Below are 22,932 nucleotides of genomic sequence, written 5' to 3' on the forward strand. Positions count from 1 at the left end.
TCAAAATGGTGTCATGCATGTCAAAGTTCCATTTTACAAAACTGAAAGTAAGCTGTTTATCCAAACCTGTGGGAAACAAGGCTTAGAGGACTAAGAGTTTCTCAAACACATCAGTTTCACTTGGCATGACAATGAAGTTGCTTCAGCTTTAATTCTTGCACAAAGGAAGCAACCTGCTATTACTAGTTATTTTCCTTATTGTTTAATCTGCCAGTCCCCACCTTATAAGGGAAGTAACTTTTTTTTTTTTTAACAGGCAGAGTTAGACAGTGTGAGAGAGAGACAGAGAAAGGTCTTCCTTCCGTTGGTTCAACCCCTAAATGGCCGTCACGGCCGGCACACTGCGCCAATCTGAAACCAGGGGCCAAGGGCCCCTTCCTGGTCTCCCATGCGGGCGCAGGGCCCAAGCACTTGGGCCATCCTCTACTGCCTTCCCGGGCCACAGCAAAGAGCTGGACTAGAAGACGGGCAACCAGGACAGAATTTGGCACCCCAACCGGGACTAGAACCCGTGGTGCTGGCACTACAGGTGGACGATTAGCCAAGTGAGCCACGGTGCCGGCCAGGAAGTAACTTTTAACAGATCACTTTTTGTTCTTTTGTTTCTGCTTTCTATCTATATCTATCTATAAAATCAATCTTCTCTGCTTAACCCATCAGAATACTTATTTTAGTTTACAGAATGAAGTGTTGCCCAATTCTAGAACTGAAAATGAAACCAATTAAGATCTTCAGGAAAAGGACAGTACTACAAATAAATAAGATACATTGATAACCTTCAAGTTTTTAAAGTAAGAGTACATTGAGCAAGCATGCAAATTTTTACAAATAGGTTTTAATAAATCATTAAAATGTAAGTTAGACTTCAATATTAACATTTTCATTAATCATTTTTGGGATCATAAAATATATATTCATTGAAGATATAAGCAAAATAAAATATTATAAGATATTAACTCATAATTTCATTTCTCAGAAAAAATTTGCAGTCTAAAAATAATTGTAATCAATTTATTCTGTAACATTTGTTCAAAAATTGGATTCTTACATCTTTGCAATCTTCTTTTGTGCAGCTAGTTTTGATGCGTGTATCAAACCACCTAACAGTTCCATCTTCACCACAAGATAGAAAAGTATAAGGGTCATTTGGTACAGTCATAATCTGAGGATGAAAACAAAGTACAGGTTATCTCATAGAACATTTAAAACAATGGCTCTAAAACACAGTACAATTTCAAAAAACAAAAGTAAAAGGAACATAAAACATTGTTTTTTATCACTTATCCATACTGATTTAAAACAGTACAACAGATGAAAATACATAAAAACTACTGAGTTCATGATTCATTTCTTTGAAATTAGAATTAATAAACCTTCAGATACGAAGTTCTTTATAATGACAAACTTTCACCAATTTTGACAATTCTTCCCTATGCAGATCATTCAAACTATTAAAACTTAATTTTTATATATTCTGTATGTATATGAATTGATCATTGCACTACAAATATGTGATATGGAGGGCAAGTTAGCATAAAGATTAAGATTCCAGTTAATGTGCCAGCACTGTAGCGTAGTAGGTTAAGCCTCTGCCTGCATCACCAGCATCCCATATGGGCACCGGGTTCCTGTTCCAGCTGCTCTTTTTCTGATCCAGGTCTCTGCTAGTGGCCTGGGGAGGCAGTGGAGAATGACCCAAGTGTGTCAGCCCTTGCACCCATGTGGGAGAACCTGAAGAAGCTCCTGGCTCTGGACTGACCCGTGCGCACCAGCTGTTGCGGTCATCTGGGGAGTTAACCACTAGTGGATGAAGTATCTTTCTCTCTGTCTCTTCCTCTCTCTGTAACTCTGCCTCTCAAATAATTAAATAAATCAACAACAATAACAAGAACAAAAAATGATGCCAGTTAAGGGGCCAGGGTTGTGGTACAGTGGGTTAAGCTGCTGCCTCCAATGTTGGGATCCCATACAGATGCTGATATAAATCCTGCTTGTACCACTTCCAATCCAGCTCCCTAGTAATGTGCCTGAGGAAGCAATGAAACATGCCCAAATGCTTGGGTTGCTGCCACCCATACAGGAAACCAAGATAAAGTTCCAAGCTCCTGACTTTGGCGCAGCCCAGTACTGGTCTTTGCAGTCATTTGGTAGTGAACCAGTAGATTAAAGCTCTCTCTGTCTCTCCCTCTCTGTGACATTGCAACGCTCCCTTTCTAATAAACAAATCAATCTCTCCCAGAAAAAAAAAAAAGAGGTAGGGGGCCAGCATTGTGGTGTAGCTGGTAGAGTGCCACGTGCAGTGCTGGCATCCCATATGGGCGCTGGTTCAATTCGAGTCCCAGCTGCTCCACTTCTGATCTAGCTCTCTGCTGTGGCCTAGGAAAGCAGTGGAAGATGGCCCAAGTCCTTGGGCCCCTGTAAGACACGGAAGAAGCTCCTGGCTTCAGATCAGCTCAGTTATGGCCATTGTGGCCAATTAGGGGGTTAACCATCGGATGGAAGACCTCTCTCTCTCTCTGCCTCTCCTTCTCACTCTGTGTGACTCGCAGCTTCAAATAAATAAATAAATCTTAAAAAAAAAAAAAAAAAAGACACCTGTTAAGTTGCCTATATCTTATGCTGGAGTGCTTGCATTCAATTTAGACTTTGCCTCCTGTCGTCAGCTTCCTGCTAACGTAGACGGTGGTATAACAATAATACACACACACACACACACAAGCACCGAAATATATAACAACAAATATAAATAGAACTAAAGGAAGACATATATAGTAAGAGTAAAATAGAATATTTCAATACCCCACTTCCAGGCAAGAATAGATAAATCATAAAAAATGACACTATCAATCTATATACATTAAAATGTTCATTAAAAATGAACATTCTGAAAAAAAAAAAAAAAGAAATCCTATTCACATTAACTTCAGAAAAGTAAAATACTTAGGAGTAAATTTAACCAAGGAGGTAAAGGATCTGTACCTTCAAAACTAAAAGACATTGCTGAAAGAAATCAAATAAAACAAATGGAAAGTCATTCCATGTTCAAGGAATGAAAGAATGTTGTTAAAATGTTCATATAACAGAAAGCATTTTACATATTTAATGTAATCTCAGTCAAAATCCCAATAGCATTGCCAGCAGAAATAGAAAATCCTACAATTCACATGAAATCTCAAAAGGAATCCCAATAGTTTCAACAATTCTGGGAAGGAAGAGCAATGCTGTAGGGATCACTCTTCCTGATTTCAAAACATTTTATGTAACTACAGTAATCAACAGTGTGACATCAGTACAAAAAAGACATACAAACCAATGAAGCAAAGAGCAAACCCAGAAATTGTCAAATGATCTTCAACAAAGTTGCCAAGAACTCACATTGGAAAACAGTACTTTCAAGAAATGAAGCTGTATTTCCATACACAAACAAAAAAATGAAGTTGGACTCTTAGTTTATTTCTAAGTCAAGAATGGATTCAAGATCTAAACGTGAGACCTGAAAGTCTAAAACTCCTAGAAAAAAAGATAGGAAAAAATCTTCAAGACATTGGATTCGGCAACAATTTCCTAGATGACACCAAAAACACAGAAAACAAAAGCAAAAACACACAGGACTACATCAAACTTAGAACTATAGAGTAGAGGAATTAATAAACAGAGTGAAAAGGAAACTTAAGGAATGGGTGTAAATGTTTGCAAACCATATATGAGATAAACATTAAGCAATCTACAGCTTAACAATAAAAATATGCTAATAAAAATAGGCAAACGATATGAATAAATACTTCTGGAAAAAGATACACAATGGCCAAAGTATATGAAAAGATTCTCGTGATCAATTATCTTTAGGGAAATGAAATCAAAACAAAACTAAGATACATATCACTTCGTGGCCATTATAATAACCAGTAAAACAAATAACAGATAGCAACAAATGTTGATAAAAAATGGAGAAATTGGTATACTGATACACTGTTAGTGAGAATGCGAAAACAGTACAACTGCTATGGAAAACAATATGGAAGTTTATCTTAAAAAATTAAAAACAGGGGTGGGTGGGTGGCATCATGATGCCACTTAGGACATCCACATTCCATACTGGCTTGCTTAGGTTTGAGTCCTAGCTCTGCTTCCAATCACAGCATCCTGCTAAAGCACACCCTGAGATGCAAGTGATAGCTGCCCAAGTACAAGACTCTCTCTCATCCATGTGAGAGATCCAGACTGAGATCTAGGCTCCTGGCCTCAGCCTGTCCCAGGAGTGGCCATTATGAACATTCAGGAATGGAAGACCTCTGTCTATCCGTCCCCCAACCTTCGAATAAAATGAAAATAAAAATTTTTAAATACACTTTTAAGTTTATTTAAAAATTTGAAATAGAATTACTACAGGATCCAGCAATTCCAGTTCTAGGTATACATCCAAAAGAACTGAAAACAGGACCTTAAAGATATTTGCATATCACGTTCATTACAACAATGTTTGCAACAGTCAAAGGAAAGCAACTTAGATGTCTGTCCTCAGAGGAATGGATAAAGAAAGCATGGTATGAACAGATAATGCAATAATATCCTGCGTTAAAAAGGAAGGACATTATGACATATGCTGCAACATGAATGAACACAGTAGACATTATGAAAAGTGAAATAAACCAGTTAGAACAAGACAAATATTTCATAATTCCTCCTATGAGGTATCAAAACTGGTTAAACTCTTAGAAAGTAGAATAATGGTCACCATGGACAACAGTAAGAGGGGGAAAGAGGGGTTGCCATTTAAGAGGTATAGTTTTGTTTTGTTTTTATATTTTTATTATGTTTAATATAAATATATTAAGTACCTTTGTTTATCAAAAGTCATCATTGAGATAGTAAAAGTACAATCATGGGGCAAGAAAAGATACACTCATATGCGGAAGATGTAAGAAACTCCTATGAATCAATTATAATAATGAAATGAGACATATAACTCAAAAGAAAAAAAATCAATGAATTTGAATACATACTTCACAAAAGAGTACATCCAAATAGTCAATCACATGAAGAGATGCCCAAATTCAGCAGTATCATCAGAAAGGAAAGCTGAAACCACACTGTGATACTATGCATCCACCAAAACAGAAATTAAACTATCAGGCCAGCATTGTGATGCAGCAAGTGAAGATGCCGACATTGCACACAGACACTGATTTGAGTCCTGGCTGATTCACTTCCCAACCAGATCCCTGCTAATGCACCTGGGAAAGCAGCAGCAGACTGCCCAAGTGCCTGGGCGCCTGCACACATGTGATACCTGGAAGAAGCTCCTGGGTCCTAGCAGCCTGGCAGAGCCACAGCTGATGTGGCCATTGGGGGAATGAATCAACGGATAGAAGAACTCTCTCTTCTCTCTCTCTGTAACTCTACCTTTCAAATAAATAAAATAAATCTTAAAAAAAAAAAAAAAAAAAAACTGATGGCAACATGAGGAGCAGTAAGTACTCCTATATGCTGCTGATGGGAATATCAGTTGTTACTACCATTTTGCAAAATCATTTAGCATTACCCCTAAAATAATCAAATACTTAATCTTTAATCCATCCATTTTCTCTAAGTATACACCCAAAGAAATAGGTGTCTTTGTGCGCATGTCAAAAGATGTAAAGCAATGTTCTCCTAAGTGGAAAACAACTTTTCAAAATCCCTTCAACAAAATAGGTAAATCAATTACGGTATCATAAATGGAATACTATACAACACTAAAAACAAATTAAGGCCGGCGCCGCGGCTCACTAGGCTAATCCTCCGCCTTGCGGTGCCAGCACACCGGGTTCTAGTCCTGGTCAGGGCGCCGGATTCTGTCCCAGTTGCCCCTCTTCTGGGCCAGCTCTCTGCTGTGGCCCGGGAAGGCAGTGGAGGATGGCCCAAGTGCTTGGGCCCTGCACCCCATGGGAGACCAGGAGAAGTACCTGGCTCCTGCCATCAGATCAGCACGCCGGCCGCGGCGGCCATTGGAGGGTGAACCAACAGCAAAGGAAGACCTTTTTCTCTCTGTCTCTCTCTCCCTGTCCACTCTGCCTGTCAAAAAAAAAAAAAAAAAAAAATTAAGCAAAAGAAACAACAAAAACAACAAAGAAACAAAAAATATATACTATATTTCAGCTTTATATAAAGGTCAAAAACAGTAAAATAATGGAACTAGAAAAATAGAAAAATCCTGGGTATCAGAAGCCAGGATGGGAGGATTTCCACCATACTTCATATTTTCCATTCCTGGTAGACAGTTACATGGATGTATTTGCTTTGTAGTAATTCACTGAGTTATATTAAGATTTATTTAATTTTCCAATGTGTTTATAATTCAACAAAAAGTTTTTAATAGTGGATAACATAAGGTCTAATATACATCCAACCAAAAAATCCAAACAAATGGGCAGGCATTGTGGCACAGAGTTAAGCTGTCATTTGCAACCTCTGCTTCTCATATCGCAATTATAGTTCAACTCACAGCTGCCCTGCTTCTGATCCAACTTCTTGCTAATATATCCTGGGAAAAAGCAGATGATAGCTTAAGCCCCTGCTTCCTACAAAGGAGACCAAACTGGTTTCAGTTTCCCCCAGCCTTGGCTGCTGTGACCACTAAGGGAGTGAACCAGTGGATTAATTCATTCATTTTCATTCTTACTCTCATTCTCATTCTCTCTCTCCTATCCCTTCTCTCCTCTCTCTTGTTCCACCTTTTAAAAAGATAAAAATAAACATTAAAAAAAAATAATAAATCCAGGTGCCAGTGCTGTGATGTAGCAGGTACAACCACAGCCTACAGTGCCAGTATCTCATATGGGCACCAGTTCGAGTCCTAGCTGCTCCTCTTCCGATCTAGCTCTCTGCTGTGGCCTGGGAAAGCAGTATAAGATGGCCCAAGTCCTTGGGCCCCTGCACTCATGTGAGAGATCAGAAGAAGCTCCTGCATCTGAATTGGCTCAGCTCCAGCTGTTGCGCAGCCATTTGGGGACTGAACCAGTGGACAGAGACCTCTCTTTCTGCCTCTCTGAAACTCTTTCAAATAAATAAATAAATCTTTTAAAAAATAAATCGAGAACAACACAAAAAGATAGAGAGAATGGTCAAGTAATAAAGATCTATTATGGACTTCAAATTTTCTACATTTTTAAAAATTACTAATATCTCACATGGATAACAAATAAAATTTCAGGAAAATGGACAAATTATTTACCAAAAAAACCCTCACAATTTGACTGACTTTATCACTTTATAATCTTAGTAATGGAAATAAGAATATAATGGAATATCATCTGAAATAGAATTAACTATCAAACAATGGCTATACCCAGCAAATTTATCTTTGAAGAACTGGTATTAAAAACAACATTTTCTACAATGGAAAGAAAACAGTAGAAAGCACTGAAGGAAACAAAAAGAATTAAAATTGTGTTCTATCAATAAGCTCTTAGAAAGAAACTGCTAATGGAAGTGTTTTAAGTACAAAATGATCCTACATGGAAAATCTGTGTGCGACAGAAAACGATAAGCCAAAGCAATCAGCACACAGATAAGTAATTATAAACAAACACTGCTTATTAGAAGAATGATAATATCTAACTCATTAGAGAAAGCAGAATATGACTAAATTCTGAACAATGTACACATATAAAGCTGGAAAAGAAAAGCTTTGAAGTCCTTTACACAGGAAAAGTGTGAAGATATGTGACAGTCAACATTGTTCAATCTTTTCTGAGACTAACTGGGATAACTTGCAGAGTAAAAGACATGAATGTGTAACGTCCAAGCAAGCAGCAGAAACAAAATGAACAAAAACCAAAACTCTCAAGCAATCTGAAAGGTAGACAGGTAGCAGGCATTCCATCTAGTAGTTAAGATGCCCTCATTCCACAATGGAATGTCTGAGTTCATTCCCAGCTCTAGCTCCTGACTCCCACCAATGAAGACCATGAGAAGCAGCAATGGCAGCTAAAAAAACTGGGTTACTGCTACCCACATGGGAGACCTGGATTGAGTTCCTGGCTCCTGGCCTAAGCGCTAGTCCAATCCTAGCCATTATGGGCATTTAGGGAATGAACTAATGGATGGGAGCCATCTGTCTTGTCTCTTTGTCTCTTGGCCCCTAAAAGAAAATTTTGAAAAATTTAAGGTAGACAAAAAGATAGGGCAGACATTATGGCATAGTAGGTTAAGTCACTGTTTGAAAACCCATATCCCATATTGGAGTGCAGATTCAAGTCCCAGCTATTCTGCTTCCAATTTTTTAAAAAACAGAAAATAAGTGTGGTAGAATTCGATGCAGTGATAAAGATGCACTTGGTGTCAGTGGGGAGGGTCCAGTGTTGTGCCACCGTGGGTTAGGCTGCCAACTACGATGTTGGCATCCCAGTGAGTGCCAGTCTGAGTCCTGGCTGCTCCAATACTTATTCAGATCTCTGCTAATGCACCTGGGAAAGCAGCAGAGGACGGCCCAAGCATTTGGGCCCCTGCATCAACATGGGAGATCTAGATGGAGTTCCTGGTTCCTTGCTTATTGTGGCCATTTGGGGAGGGAACCAGAGGATGGAAGCTTGCTCTCTCTATCTCTCCTTCTCTGTTACTCTTTCAAATAAGTAAATCAATCTTAAAAAAAAAAAAAAAAAAAAAAAAAGGAAAAAAAAGATGCTGCTTGGGATACCCACATTCCATACTGGAGGACATGGATTCAAATCCTGGTATCCACTCCTAATTCCAGTTTCCTGCTGTTGTGTACCCTGGGAGGCAGAGTGGCTATTGGTTCAAGTGGTTGGGTCCATGCCATCCATGCAGGAGACCCAGACTGATCAATCTCTTGGATTCCAGCTTTGCCTGGTCCAAGCCTGGTTGTTGGGGATATATGGGAAGTAATCCGTAAGATGGGAGATCACACTTTCTCCCTTTCAAATAAATTAAAATATATATATATATATATATATAGAAAATACATGAGACATATGAAGGTATATCTTTTACTGCAACAAAATAAGTATTAATTAATTCCATTTCTCCACGAACTTTTTCAAATACCCTCATAAAAGTAGATCCAAATTTATCAGTACTCACAACAAATGCAAATTGACTGTACTTTGCAGTAAAAAACAAAAACTGTGAGAATGGATAAGAAAACAAAATTCAGGTATATACGAAAACTACACACCAAAATATGAGATTACAGAGGAATTTAAATTCAAGTTACCAGGTTAACACAAACAATGGGAAGCCATCAATAATGTCATAGGAAAGGACGATATGCAAATATTATAAAACAGAATTTGGTAGTACAGGCAGTTTTTCTGAACCAGATCAAGTATAACTGAGTATTACTGATTCCACTTCATGCAATTCAGCTCAGAGTTTGAGCTTAACAATAGCCTTTAGGAACCTGACTGTTCTGTCTAGTGTACTAGTGTTCCTTCTAACATGAGAACTTGATAAGCACACTAGCAATGATTTCATACAAGTCAATGATAAAAGTGTTTAAGAGTGAAAAGCCTGGAACAGAGTCCAACATCACAACAACAGAGCCATCGTCAAAGGTTGATTTCTGTTTGCTTAGGAATATGGCTGCTCAAGCAATTACAAACTTATCTTACAATTCTATCAACTGCATCTTATTTCTTAACTTTTCTCGCAGATCTGTCAAGACACATTTTCTAAAGTGTTGTGCTAAAATCAAACACTGTCAATAATTTATATGCATGAATCTGTATGTATATATATCTATACATACACATCTATATAAACATACACACGTTAAAACACACATATTTACACATGCATCATATATGTGAACACAAAACTGTACCTCATAAGTAGTTCCATAATGGCACGTAAATTGGCATTGTCTATTACTTTCTGCATCTTGCTCAACATTGGTGTAAAATATTACTCCATCTCCAGAGCAGGATACAATCTGCTTATCATTTGTGCACGGTAAGAACTTTGCACTAAATATATTTGCTCGATGCCCTGAACGAATTGTTGTCAAAACCTAAAACATACAAAGTATTTCAAATAATTTGTTTTCCTAGAAACATTCATATTTAATATAATCATATCAGCTAATAAATTCTCATTCACCTTATCTCAACAAAAGATTACTATTTGTTCCCAGACTATTATAATGTTTTTAAAAATCTGAATTTCACATATTTTCTTTCCCTCTGAGATATGAAGATAAGAGTATCATCCACTGAAACAATGAATGAAATCATGACAGGAAACCAAACATGCATATATTTCTACCTATTTGGCTTATGGCACTCACTCATAAATCTCCTTATTTAGGACTATTTTGACTGACTTTTGAAATTGACTTTATAGTAAGTTATTCCCTTATTTCTTCATCTTAAAGATGAAGAAATAAAAATAAAATGCTTTTAACTGATCCATAAAATCTAAATAATGAAATCATGTAGATAAGGACAACATCTAATTCCTTAATAATATTTAAAATACAAGATTAAGACAAATAAGTTAAAACTGATATTTTTAATGCATATAATATACATTATAGATAAAGGACTAATTCCCCTAGCAATGTTTATAAGTTAGCAAAAAGTAACTGGCAAGATCTGATTATTGGTTTAAACATGCAAAATATCTGAATAGATATTCACAAAGATACACAAGTGGCCTTTAAATTATTAAAGAATATCTAACTTTATTCATATGGGAAATACAAACTTAAATTGTACTCAGAAGCTAATTTTCACTTATACAGCTTGGCAAAAATTCAAAAGACTGAAACAGATTACAGGGCAATCCATAGGGAAACAGGGTCTTCAACGGTGCTGGTGGGTAGTGCTAAATGATACCACCTGTGAAGGATAATCTAGCACTATCTCACAAAAATATACATGCATTTACACTCTAATCAGGCAAGTCTATTTCCAGGAATACCTTGAAACATAAATAAATAAATATATATATGTAGTCCAATAATACAAAAATATGCACATGACATTTACAGAGTTATTGCTTATAAAAGCTAGTTGAATAAACTACATTATACCTCCACAATGGACTACAAGGTAAGTAGGTTAATAATGCTGTGTTGAAAACAAATGAATCAAAACCACTAGGGATTTGTCAAAACACACAATCTTGGCTTGAAATGTCCCATGGAACAAATCTGGGATGATATGAGCAAAAGAAACACTATCGGTAATATATTGTTATACATTAAATAAAAATCTAAAAGTCCCACATATTTTTTTAAAATGAGGTAGGGACAAAGAAAATATTTTTATTTATTAAAAAAATTAATAAATGCAGAAGGAATGACAATATAAAAAATCAAGTTTGTAAGCACATCATAACACATCATAAGTCAGTCAGGAATCACCAATTAATATGAAAATCACATGGTGAAAGACCATTAGGAGAGAGAATATTCAGTCTCAACACAGCATTTCATAGATAGTTTAATAGTCACAAAGGGTAACTCAACGAAGGGATCAAGCATAACATCACCAATAAGGGGACAAACTAACATCACAATATCACCTCTAAAGAATTCTTACAAAAATGTTTAATCTGGAGCTACGCATAAAAAAAACTGAAATTCAGATACATATTATAAAACAACTAGCTGTCAGGCCCATGTCTTGAAATGTAGGAAAATATCATGGTCTTTATTCCTGAGATATCTTAGAATGATGTACCAAAAACGTTACTACATGCACCTGTGAGTTTTTGTCCCACAGGCCTTTTGTTTTGCAATTATCACATTGACAGGACATCTTTCTAAATAAGTTGGAACTGTCTTTTTTATTCTTTTAAAGATGACTGACTGCAATTTAACAGGCTTATGTATCGCTTCAGAAATATAGGCAGGAATCTTATTACTTCATAGTCTCATAAATTCAAACTGATTCCTTTTACTGAGATTTAGTAAGTAAAAAACTGGAATCCATCCCTTTTAAACAAATCTGTTGATCTCAGACACATATTTCCAAACCTACCCTCCATTCCAGAGTTCCTACTGTGGTTTGAACAATAGTGTAGATGTCCCCCAAAGGCCCAAAGTCTCTTATCAGTGGCTAACAGATTAACCACAGAGTCCAGATCTAATTATTGTGTCTAGGAGATGGGACTAGTGGGAAGTCAGTAAGTCACTGGAGCTCATCCCTTGGAAGGTGTAGTTTTCCCAAGAGGCTTAGTTATTTAGGCTGAGTTCAGCCTAACTGTTCTCTCTACTTCACGGTTTACAATTTACCTGGCCCTCTGCCATTTTCCAGCCTTAGCAAATGCTTGAACCAAGGCCAGATGCCCAATCATGGAATGAGAACCTCTAAACTAAAACAAAATAAACCTTCCTTCCTAAGTAGCTTTGCTTGAGTATTACAGTTACAGAGAAGGAAAGTTGACTGATTCAGTTCCCCATATTAATGGCATCAATATTTATCAAGTCAAAAAACAAGGAATTGGGGCACACGTTATAGTGCAGGTTAAACCTCCACCTGCAGTACTGGCATCCCATCTGGGCACCAGTTCAAGTCCTGGCTGCTCAACTTCCAACCCAGCTCCCTGGTAATCCACCTGGGAAAGCAGCAGCAGATGGCCCATGTATATGGGCCTCTGCACCCAAGTGGGAGACCCAGATGAAGCTCCTGGCTCCTGGTTTTGGCCTGGCCCAGCCCCAGCCCTTGTGACCATTTGGGGGAAGTGGACCAGCAGATGGAAGAGCTCTTTCTCTTACTCTATCCATATTTCTGCCTTTCAAACAAATAAATCTTTAAAAAAAAAAAGGAATCATTATTTCTCTTTCCCTCAACCACTGTATTAAATCCACTAGCAACATCAGGCCAAAATGCATCCCCAATTCCTTCTCACCGTTTCCAACAGGATTATCTTCATCTAAGCCAACCCTGCCTCCCCCCTAACCTGTACTACTTCAATGACCTCTTATCTGCTTCCAATGTTGCCCAAACTAGTTTCTACAAACAGCAGCCACAGCATTCTTTTAAAAATGTAAATTCTATCACTTGCATGTTCAAAACCCCCCAGTGAATGCTCACTTCAATTGTACTAAATGTAAATTCCTTAATATAAGCCTATAAAACCTACTACATAATGCCTCCTACTACTGAAGGTCACTTTGGACCACACTCTCCCTATTTATTAACAGATCATTATTGAGTATTCATGTGTTAGTAATTTCAATGAATATGGGAGTGTTTTTGAATTGTCTGAACTATCCATCTTGGATATGTGTGCTACTACAGGTAAATAGCAATAAGGCTGATTCCTATACCTTTACACACACATATTCTTTTATGTATGTACTAACTTGAGAACACTTAGAACTTCCCATTGCTGGATTTATTTTCTTGATTTTTAAAAATCAACATTGCAGTATTTTTTCAGAAAACATCTAAAGATAACGCCCCAAAGAGGCAGAAGTTGGCTGAGAAATTTAATCGGAGATGAAAACAACATACTGACTACTGCACTGATTACTAAATGTGATGGTTGCCTATTTGTAACACCTGCCGCTCTATTGATCATCAGGTGGTCAGCTTCTCCAAGGCCTGGCTTCTAAGTGAATAGTGACATACCCAGCAGCCAACCAGCAACTTTTCCTGCATCTCCATCTCCCCAAGTTCCAGGACACTGTAGCACCCTGGCAGGAGGTATTCCAACAAGCTGTAGAGAGAGCTCCCCAGCATGTTCCACCAGCGTGGTACTACCATGATTTCCCCACCATCCAGTGGGCCATGGCATCCCCTTCGCAGGGGGATTCAGATTTCTGCAGCAGGAGGCTTCTTTGTCTCTCAGTATATACAGGTTCTATACCCTTAGGTTCAAGCAAAAAATATTCCAAAGATTACGTCTAGTGTGAGACTGTAGTGGAATGGTTAAGCCACTGCTCAGTTCACCCACATCCCATACAGGAGTACCAGTTTGTGTCCCAGCTACACCGAACTTCCAATCGATCTTCCTGCTAATAATGCGTGTGGGAGGCAGAGGATGATGGCTTAAGTGCTTGAGTTCCTGGGACTCCTAAATGGAGTTTCAAGTTTCTATCTTTGGCCTGGCCTGCCCCTCACTGTTACTGGCACTTGGGAAATGCCAGCAGATGGAAGATCTCTCATCGTGTCTCTCCCACTCTTAACTCTTTCCTTTCAAATAAAGAAAGTAAATCTTGTTTAAAAAAAGAAAGGAAAAAGGTTATTTAACTTATGTCATACACAAGTACTATGCCATTTCAGAACCAATCCCTCATGGAGAGATAAATGACCGTGTTCCTATTAACTGGAAGGTATGCATCATGATACAGAAGTCTGAACTAGGCTCACTGAAAAAAAAAAAAAACGATGTCTTTTCTTTCCCCAAACAATATTACTGAGACAACGTCACTTTTGACCACTGTTATCTTCTTGGATAAAATGAAGTATGTTTTCTGGGGACTAAGGCTAAATGAAATCATGTTTCCTTAAGGAAACTAAGGAAAGCCCATGTATTAACTTCCAAATTATATAATAAACTTCAGCAAAATAAAGGTAAGAAGCCATCATAAATGCCCATTCCAGGATTATTTAAAGTTTCTCCATTTCTATCTTCTTGATCTTTTTCTTTCATTAAATTGTAGATTTTTTTAAACCACTTTACCTTTCTGCTATAAGGATTACTAATTACTAACTTGGTGTCATCTGAGCCAGATAAAATATATTCTCCAGTGTCGTTCCAACAGATTGTATTAACCTAAAAAGAAAGCAAAAAAGAAATATAAACAAATCGGGCATACAAGGAGGTATGCAATCGTTCACTTACCTGATGGTACAAAAATTTATATCACTAATGAGGTCATTTATACAGTAAAAAGTACTTAAGAGCTTATTTACTGAAAAACTAAACTGCTGGTTTTTAATAACATAGGAAGCCTGGAAGTTATCACTCCATCCCAAAAAGCAAAATGTTTGGGCCGGCGCTGTGGCGTAGTGGGTAAAGCCACCTCCTACAATGTCAGCATCCCATATGGGTGCCGGTTCAAGTCCCGGATGATCCAGCTCTCTGGTATGGCTGGGGAAAGCAGCAGATAATGGCCCAAGTCCTTGGTCCACTGCACCCACGTGGGAGACCCAGAAGAAGCTCCTGACTCCTGGCTTCAGACTGGCAAAGCTCTGCGGCCACTTGGGGAGTGAACCAGCAAATGGAAAACTTCTCTCTCTCTGCCCCTCCTTCTCGCTCTGTGTAACTCTGACTTTCAAATAAAAAAAATAAATCTTAAAAAAAAAAGAATTTACAAAAAGCAAAATGTTCAACACATTGAAAGTTGAAGAAAATCAAAAATTCCTACTAGGTTCCTCAGAGCAGTAAGGACACAGGACAAATCGCTACCACCAATAATTAAATGAACAGGGCTGGTGTTGTGGTGTAGCAGGTTCAAGTACCTGCTGCTGAGAGCTTCCAATCCAGGTGCCTGCCAATGTGCCTGGAAAAGCAGTGGAAAAGGCCCAAGTCCTTGGGCCCCTGCACCCATGTGGGAGAGCAAATGGAGTTCCTGGCTCCTGGCTCTGGCCTCACCCACTCCTGGCTGTTGTGGCCATTTGGGGATGAAGCAGAAGGAAGATTTCTTTCTCTGTCTCTCCCCATCTCTCTGTCACTCTGCCTTTCAAAACGATGAATAAATCTTTAAAAACTAAAAAGAGAGCAACAGATAAAAAGAGTTGTGGCTTACTGGAGCAGAAAAGTGGGAATCCGTGGGAAACAGTGTCAAGGCAGAAAACCCTGAACTGCACCGGAGGAACTGGTGGAATCCCAGAAAAGACGGCTCTGTTAAAACTCCAGGAGGCGCGAATCGTGGGGAGGCCCATGCTGTTTTGAGTTTTAACTTCAGAGGCTCAAGAGGCTCTCATGGTAAATTCTAGAGAAAAATATCCTTGTGCTTCAGGAAGGATAAAGCCAAAAGGAACCATTTTGAAATATACTACACAAATATGCTGTACTTAACTAGGTCTGCCCTCAGGAGAAGCTACGCAACTACAGCTTAACCTGTGGGGATTTTATCAGAACCTAACTGATCTGCTCTAACCTTCCACATGGGGAAATGAGAATACCCAACCCCAGCCCACTTTACCAACCTCTCCCAGGTAAGAGGGGTGGAGAGGGACTGAAAATTCATTTTGAAGTTCATAGTCCAGAAGCACAGGCTCACTAAGAGACAGGAATCTAGAAACAGAATTTTAGAACATTTCCTTCTCACCCTTAATTATACATTTCTAAACATCTATTGATATCAGATCTATTTACCTGGTCCCTCATGTCCAGTCTTAAGGAAAAAAAAAAAACACGAGACACACTAAAAGGCAAAGCATACACTTTGAAGGCACAGGACTAGCATCAAACTGAAACACAGGAAAGTTGGTACTTTCAGAATGGGATTGTAAAACAATTAATATTAACCTGCTAAGGAAGACCTTTCTCTCTCTCTCTCTCTCTCACTATCCACTCTGCCTATCAAAAAAAAGGAAAGACAAAAATACTTCTGGAATTAGTAAGTGATGATAGCTAGATTGCAGGTACAAAGCTAATAAATAAAAGTCAATCATTTTCCTATATAGCAATGAAGAAATAGAATTTTAAATTTAAGAACATAATACTTTAAATAAATAAATGGGGGGAGAGGATGGTGCTATGGCATAGCAGATAAAACCGCCAACTTCAGTGCCAGCATCCCATAAGAGACATTTCAAGTCCAGGCTGCTCTACTTCCAATCCAGCTCTCTGCTATGGCCTGGGAAAGCAGTGGAATATGAGCCAAGTCCTTGGGCCCCTGAACCCGCATGGGAGACCCAGAAGAACCTCCTGACTTCAGATCAGCACAGCTCCGCCACTGCAGCCATTTGGGGAATGAACCAGAGGATGGAAGATCTACCTCTCTCTCTCTCTCTCTCTCTGCCTCTCTGTAACTCTGACTTTCAAGTAAAATAAATTAAAAAAACAGGCCGGCGCCGCGACTCACTAGGCTAATCCTCCGCCTGCGGCGCTGGCACCCTGGGTTCTAGTCTTGGTTGGGGTTCCGGATTCTGTTCCGGTTGCTCCTCTTCCAGTCCAGGTCTCTGCTGTGACCCGGGAGTGCAGTGGGATGGCCCAAGTGTGTGGGCCCTGCACCCACATAGGAGAAGTTATATTGTGAATATCAACAAATTGAAGCTCACGTTTATAAGGAAAGTCTTTGTGGGAGGAGATCTGATCTTTGCGAGAGGATAAAGGCAATACAATGGACACAGTCTTTACAATAGTAATTGATGTGGGAATAGCTGGATGTTTACATGAGAAACAAAAAAATCAGTCTAGAGATAGACCTTACACCCTTCACAAAAAGTAACACAAAACGGATCAGGAATTAGCTGCACCACTTCTGATCCAGCACCCCGCTAATGCACCCGGGAAGGCAGCAGAAGATGGCCCAAGTGCTTGGGCCCCTTCCACCCATGTGGCAGACCAGGATAGAGTCCCAGGCTCCTGCTTCCTCTTGGTCCAGCCCCAGCTATTGCAGCCATGTGGGGAGTTAACCAGCAGATGGATCTCTCTCTCCCTTTCTCTCACGCTCCGTAACTCTGCCTTTCAAATAAAATAACAACAACAAAAAAAAAAAAAACAAAAAACCCAACCTCTTCTGTTTGTTTTACATTCCATATAAAATATATAATAGGTTATCAGGAACTACTATCAACCTCACTGTGCTACAGAACACTAGAATGTATTCCTTCTTTATAAATCTTTTTTTTAAAGATTTATTTATTTATTTGAAAGTCAGAGCTACAGACAGAGAAGGAGAGGCAGAGGGAGAGAGAGATCTTCTATCTGCTCGTTCACTCACCAATTGGCTGCAATGGCTGGAACTGCGCCGATCTGAAGCCAAGAGCTTCTTCTGGGTCTCCGACGTGGGTGCAGGGGCCCAAGGACTTGGCTCATCTTCTACTGCTTTTCCAGGCCATAGCAGACAGCCGAATTGGAAGTGGAACAGCTGGGTCTTGAACTGATGCCCAGGCAGTGGTTTACCTGGTTACACCACAGTCCCAGGCCCTAGAATTTATTCCTCTCATTGGAGTGTATTTTGGTACTTCTACCCAACTTCCTGTTTTTGTGTATTTCCCCCACCCATCCCAACCAGATGCTTGAGTTTGTTTGTTTGTTTGCTTTGGTAGTTCACTTTCTTCAATAAAATAGTTAAAAGTACAGTGTTCAAATCATTTTCTTTAAAGAACAGAGTATGTCAATATCTCAATGTTTCAGACATGATCTTAATGAATGTAAATGAATTTACTTTTGATTTTCAGTAAACACAAGTCCTTGTCTGTTTCACTCTCAAGGTAACAAAAAACAGCCATTGGGCTTGTATCATAGAGATGTTTTCTGACCATTCTGCCTTTATCAACCATAATATAAGTCTTACGGGGAAGAAAGGAGAAAATAATATAAGACATAACATGACCGGATATGTACACATCATCGAGCATCTGTGTTGAACTGATTATAAGAAAATACAAGTGTTATAAAGGAGACCAAATAAGAGGATATTACAGATGGGGGCAGGCGCTGTGGCATGGTGGGTAAAAACGCCGCCTGCAATGCTGGCATCCCATATGGGCACCGGTTCAAGACCCAGCTGCTCCACTTCCAATCCAGCAGCGGAAGATGGCCCAAGTGCTTGGGACCCTGCCATCCACATAAGAGACCCAAAGGAAGCTCCTGGCTTCTGTCTAGCCCAGCCCTAGTCGTGGTGGCCATTTGGAAAGTAAACCAGCAGATGGAAGATCTCTATCTCTGTAACTCTGCCTTTCCAATAAATAAATCCTTAGGGGGGGGAAAAAAAAATAGGACAACAAACATTCTGGTGCCTCTTTATTCAATACACTACAAAGCACGCTGTATGTAAATATTCTTTCCAAGAAAGGTGAACTGCAAAATAATCAAACCACTAGCAGTCACTTTAATTTACAGGAAATACAACAAACAGGATACACAAACAAGTTAACACTTCAAAAAAATAACCAATAAATTTACAATGAGAAACATTCCATAGGAAAACTGACCTAATTTCTGTAACAAGTAACTGGCAGGAGCCAAAAAAGGGGAAGACTGGTCTAGATAAACAGTTAGCAGGCATAGCAATCATAGTATGCCCTTGGCCTGAACTGTCTTTGGAACAAACTATAAAAAGACACTTTTAAACAATGAAAAAAATTTGACTGTGGACTGTATATAACATAATACTTTAAAAAATAAACTACTGCCAACCTTGCAGAAATATATAATGGTATTATACAATGGTATATAAAATATCCAGGAGCCAGCACTGGCATCCTATATAAGCACCACTTGAGTCTCAGATTTATATATATATTTTTTTTTGTGAAAGTGAGAGTTACACAGAGAGAGGGAGAGATCTTCCATCTGCTGGCAATTGGCCACAATGGCCAGAGCTGTGCCAATCCGAAGCCAGGAGTCAGGAGCTTCTTCCAGGCCCAAGGACCTGGGCCACCTTCTACTGCTTTCCCAGGCCATGGCAGAGAACTGGATGGGAAGCGGAGCAGCCGGGATTGAACCGGTTCCCATATGGGATGCTGGCACTGCAGACAGCAGCTTTACCCGTCACGCCACAGAGCCGGCACCATTCAGCTGCTCCAGTTCTAATCCAGCTCCGTGCAAATGGGGTTGAGAAGGCCGAAGAGGATGGTCTGAGTGCCTGGGTCCCAGCCATGCATGTGGGAGACCAGGATGGAGTTCCAGGCTCCTGGCTTCACCCTGGCCTAGCCCTGGCCTAGCCCTGGCCATTGCAGCTAATATGGGGAATGAATCAGTGAATGGAAGATTTCTCTCTGTAACTCTGCCTTTTAAATATATAAATCTATCTTTAAAAAATGGTTAAAATGTTAAGTTAAAAAATATCTATTGCTTCAGGTTAACATTTAGAAGTCAAATTACATGAAATCTGGAATCTGCCTTTTTTTTTTTAACTTTCATTTTCAACAACCTGAAATGCACAATGACAGAGAGGTATCTTCCATGAGCTAGTTCACTGCCCAAATACCACCAACAGCAAGGGCTCCATCAGGCTCAGGCCAAAGCCAGGAGCCCAGAACTCCATTTGGGTCTCCCACATGGGTTGCAGGTGTCCAAGCACTTGAGCCATCATCTGCTGCCTCCTAGGACACATTATCAGGAAGCTGAATCGCAAAAGGAGTAGCCAGGGCTCTAATCAGGAACACCAATATTGCACACAGTCATCACAAGTGGCAGATTAACTAGCCACACCGTAACATCCAGCCCTTGGAATTTGCTTTAAATACTTCAGGGAAAGAGGAAAATAAGAAACAGAAAAATGAAATAAAAAGAAACTGTGGCAAAACATTGTTAACTACTAAATCTAGTGGAAGAGTACATTAAAAGTATGCTTGCAATTTTTATAATAAAAATTAAAAAGAAAAAGGCTCTGTTTTAGATCTTAAATTTGGGGTATCTGTGAGGCATGCAACTGGAAATGTTAAGAGCTTCATACACAACTTTGATGTTCTGAGAAAGTTTTTTCTTTACGTAAGACTGGATGGTGTCACTTAGCTGGAGAGAGGAAAAGGGAGGTGACAGGACACAGTCTGCGTGTACTGAATATGTGAAGGTCAGTAAGTGGAGAAGTCAGCTAAGAAGACTAAGATGGGATAAAACAAAATAAAGAGAGTGTAGTATGGCAAAACCCAAGAGAAAGAGTATTTCAACAAGAGGATATAGAGTGCTCAGCCTAGCAGTTAAGATGCCCATAAGCTTGGAATCGGTGTTGTGGCATGGCGGATTAACCCACCACCTGCAACACCACTATTCCATATGGGTGCCTGTTTGAGTCCTCGTACTCCACTTCCTATCCAGCTCTCTGTTAAGGCACCTGGGAAAGCAGCAGAAGATGGCCCAAGTCCTTGGGCCCCTGCACTCACAAAAGAGATACAGATGATGCTCCCAGTTTCAGCCTGGCCCAGCACTGGCTATTCCAGCCATTAGGGTAGTGAACTAGCACACAGAAGAGATCTCTCTCTCTCTCTCTCTCTCTCTAACTCTACCTTTCAAATAAATAAAATAAATATTAAAAAAAAAGACACCTGGGGCCAGCGCTATGGTGCAGCGGGTTAATGCCCTGGTCTGAAACGCCGGCATCCCATATGGGTGCCGGTTCGTGTCTCAGTTGCTCCTCTTCCAATCCAGCTCTCTGCTATGGCCTGGGAAAGCAGCAGAAGATGGCCCAAGTTCCTTGGGCCCCGGCACCCGCGTGGGAGACCCAGGAGAAGCTCCTGGCTCCTGGCTCCTGGCTTCAGATCAGTGTAGCTCCAGTTATTGCAGCCAACTGGAGAGTGAACCAGCGGATGGAAGACCTCTCTCTCTCTCTCTCTCTGCCTCTCTTCTCTCTGTGTAACTCTTTCAAATAAATAAATAAATCTTTAAAAATAAAATTGACACTCACATGACATATCAAAATACCTAGGTTCAATACCCAGCTCTTACTAATGCAGACCCTGGGAGTCAGCAGGGATGGTTTACGTAATAGGGTCCCTGTTATTCATGTGGGAATTATGAATAGAGTTCCCAGCTCCTGGCTTCTGTACAGCTTAGTTCTAGCCACTGTAAATATTTGGGGAATGAATTGATAAATAAATCAAAAAAAATAATAATAAAAATAAAGAGGATATGTTTCACCAATGTCAACAGTTTCTGAGAAGTGACCATTAGACTTGGACATATATGATCACAAGAGACTGTCACAAAAGCAGTGAATAAAATGGAAACCTTTGATGAGGTTAGAAAACTCATCTGCACTTCAAAAACTCTTGCATATACTCTCTTAAATTCAAAATAAACTCTTATGTTTTAATGTAAAACTTTACTCTCCCAATCTACTACAGCTATTCATCACCCCTTCCAAAAACACTGGGGCCATTTCACCAAACTTTAAACACTTACTAACATCCTTCACAGTTGATTAAGAATTAACTATTGGGGTCAGTGCTGTTGCACAGTGGGTTAAAGCCCCGGCCTATAGCATCAGTTCTAGTCCCAGCTGCTCAACTTCTGACTCAGCTCCCTGGGAGGATGGCCCAAGTCTTTGGGCCCTTGAACTCAACATGGGAGACCCAGAGGAGGCTCTTGGTTCCTGGCTTCCGATAAGCTCCACTCTGGCTGTTCAGGACATTTGGGGAATGAACCAGGAGAGGGAAGACCTCTCCTCTCTCTCTGTCTCTAACTCTCTCTGTAATTCTTTCAAATAAATCAATTGTTTTTTAAAGTTTGATTTATTTGAAAGTGAGAGTTAAACAGAGAGAGAATGGGAGGCAGAGAGACAGAGAGAGAGGTCTTCCATCCACTGGTTCACGCCCTAATTGACCGCAATGGCCAGAGCAGTGCCAATCTGAAACCAATAACCAGGAGCTTTTTCCAGGTCTCCCACTCAGGTGCAGGGGCCCAAGGACTTGGACCATCTTCTACTGCTTTCCCAGGCCATAGCAGAGAGCTGAATTGAAAGTGGAGCAGCCAGGACGGGAACCAGCACCCATATGGGATGCCAGTACTGCAGGCGGCAGCTTTACCCACTATGCCACAGCGCCAGCCTCAAATAAATCAATCTTTTAAAAAAAATTAACTATTACTTACACAGCCATCATGCACATTTAGAGTTGCTTCAAGTTTTAATCTTTGGATAAATTCTCTTCTTCCTGTTCAAAAAAAAAAAAAAAAAAACAGCTAGATAAATCACACAATATATTGCTGAGAACAATCTAACACTGAAATTAAGAGCCCAGGGTGTAGGAGAACAAGGTAAATGCATGCTCCAATTTCAACTCCATCATTTGTAAATTGAGTGATACCGGGGAAATTCCTCAAGAGGCTTTTTCTCAATAAGAATATCCACCTCATGAGGCT

General features: G+C 39.6%; 1 protein-coding gene across 19 annotated transcripts in view; it reads right to left on the minus strand.

The window, feature by feature from the left end:
• Window positions 1-22,932, minus strand: part of DCAF6 (DDB1 and CUL4 associated factor 6) — a 117,335-nt gene that overhangs the window by 74,146 nt on the left and 20,257 nt on the right. For 16 of the 19 annotated variants that reach the window (XR_016210426.1, XR_016210425.1, XR_016210427.1 and 13 more), the window contains exons 2-5: window positions 22,663-22,724; window positions 14,635-14,727; window positions 9,824-10,009; window positions 1,049-1,162 (exon numbers count right to left, since the gene is read on the minus strand). Coding sequence is in view for 15 of the 19 variants with exons in the window: in XM_051857130.3 (XP_051713090.3) it covers window positions 1,049-1,162; window positions 9,824-10,009; window positions 14,635-14,727; window positions 22,663-22,724 (455 nt within the window). In the remaining 4 variants the exon portion in view is untranslated. Of the gene's footprint in view, window positions 1-1,048; window positions 1,163-8,681; window positions 8,701-9,823; window positions 10,010-14,634; window positions 14,728-17,848; window positions 17,944-22,662; window positions 22,725-22,932 lie in introns of those variants that run through there. The other 3 variants (XM_089299616.1, XM_089299612.1, XM_089299613.1) reach the window with 3 other exon arrangements.

This window comes from Oryctolagus cuniculus, chromosome 7 (genome assembly GCF_051225735.1).
Source record: "Oryctolagus cuniculus isolate XC-2025 breed Fujian yellow rabbit chromosome 7, ASM5122573v1, whole genome shotgun sequence".
Taxonomy (NCBI): Eukaryota; Metazoa; Chordata; class Mammalia; order Lagomorpha; family Leporidae; genus Oryctolagus; species Oryctolagus cuniculus.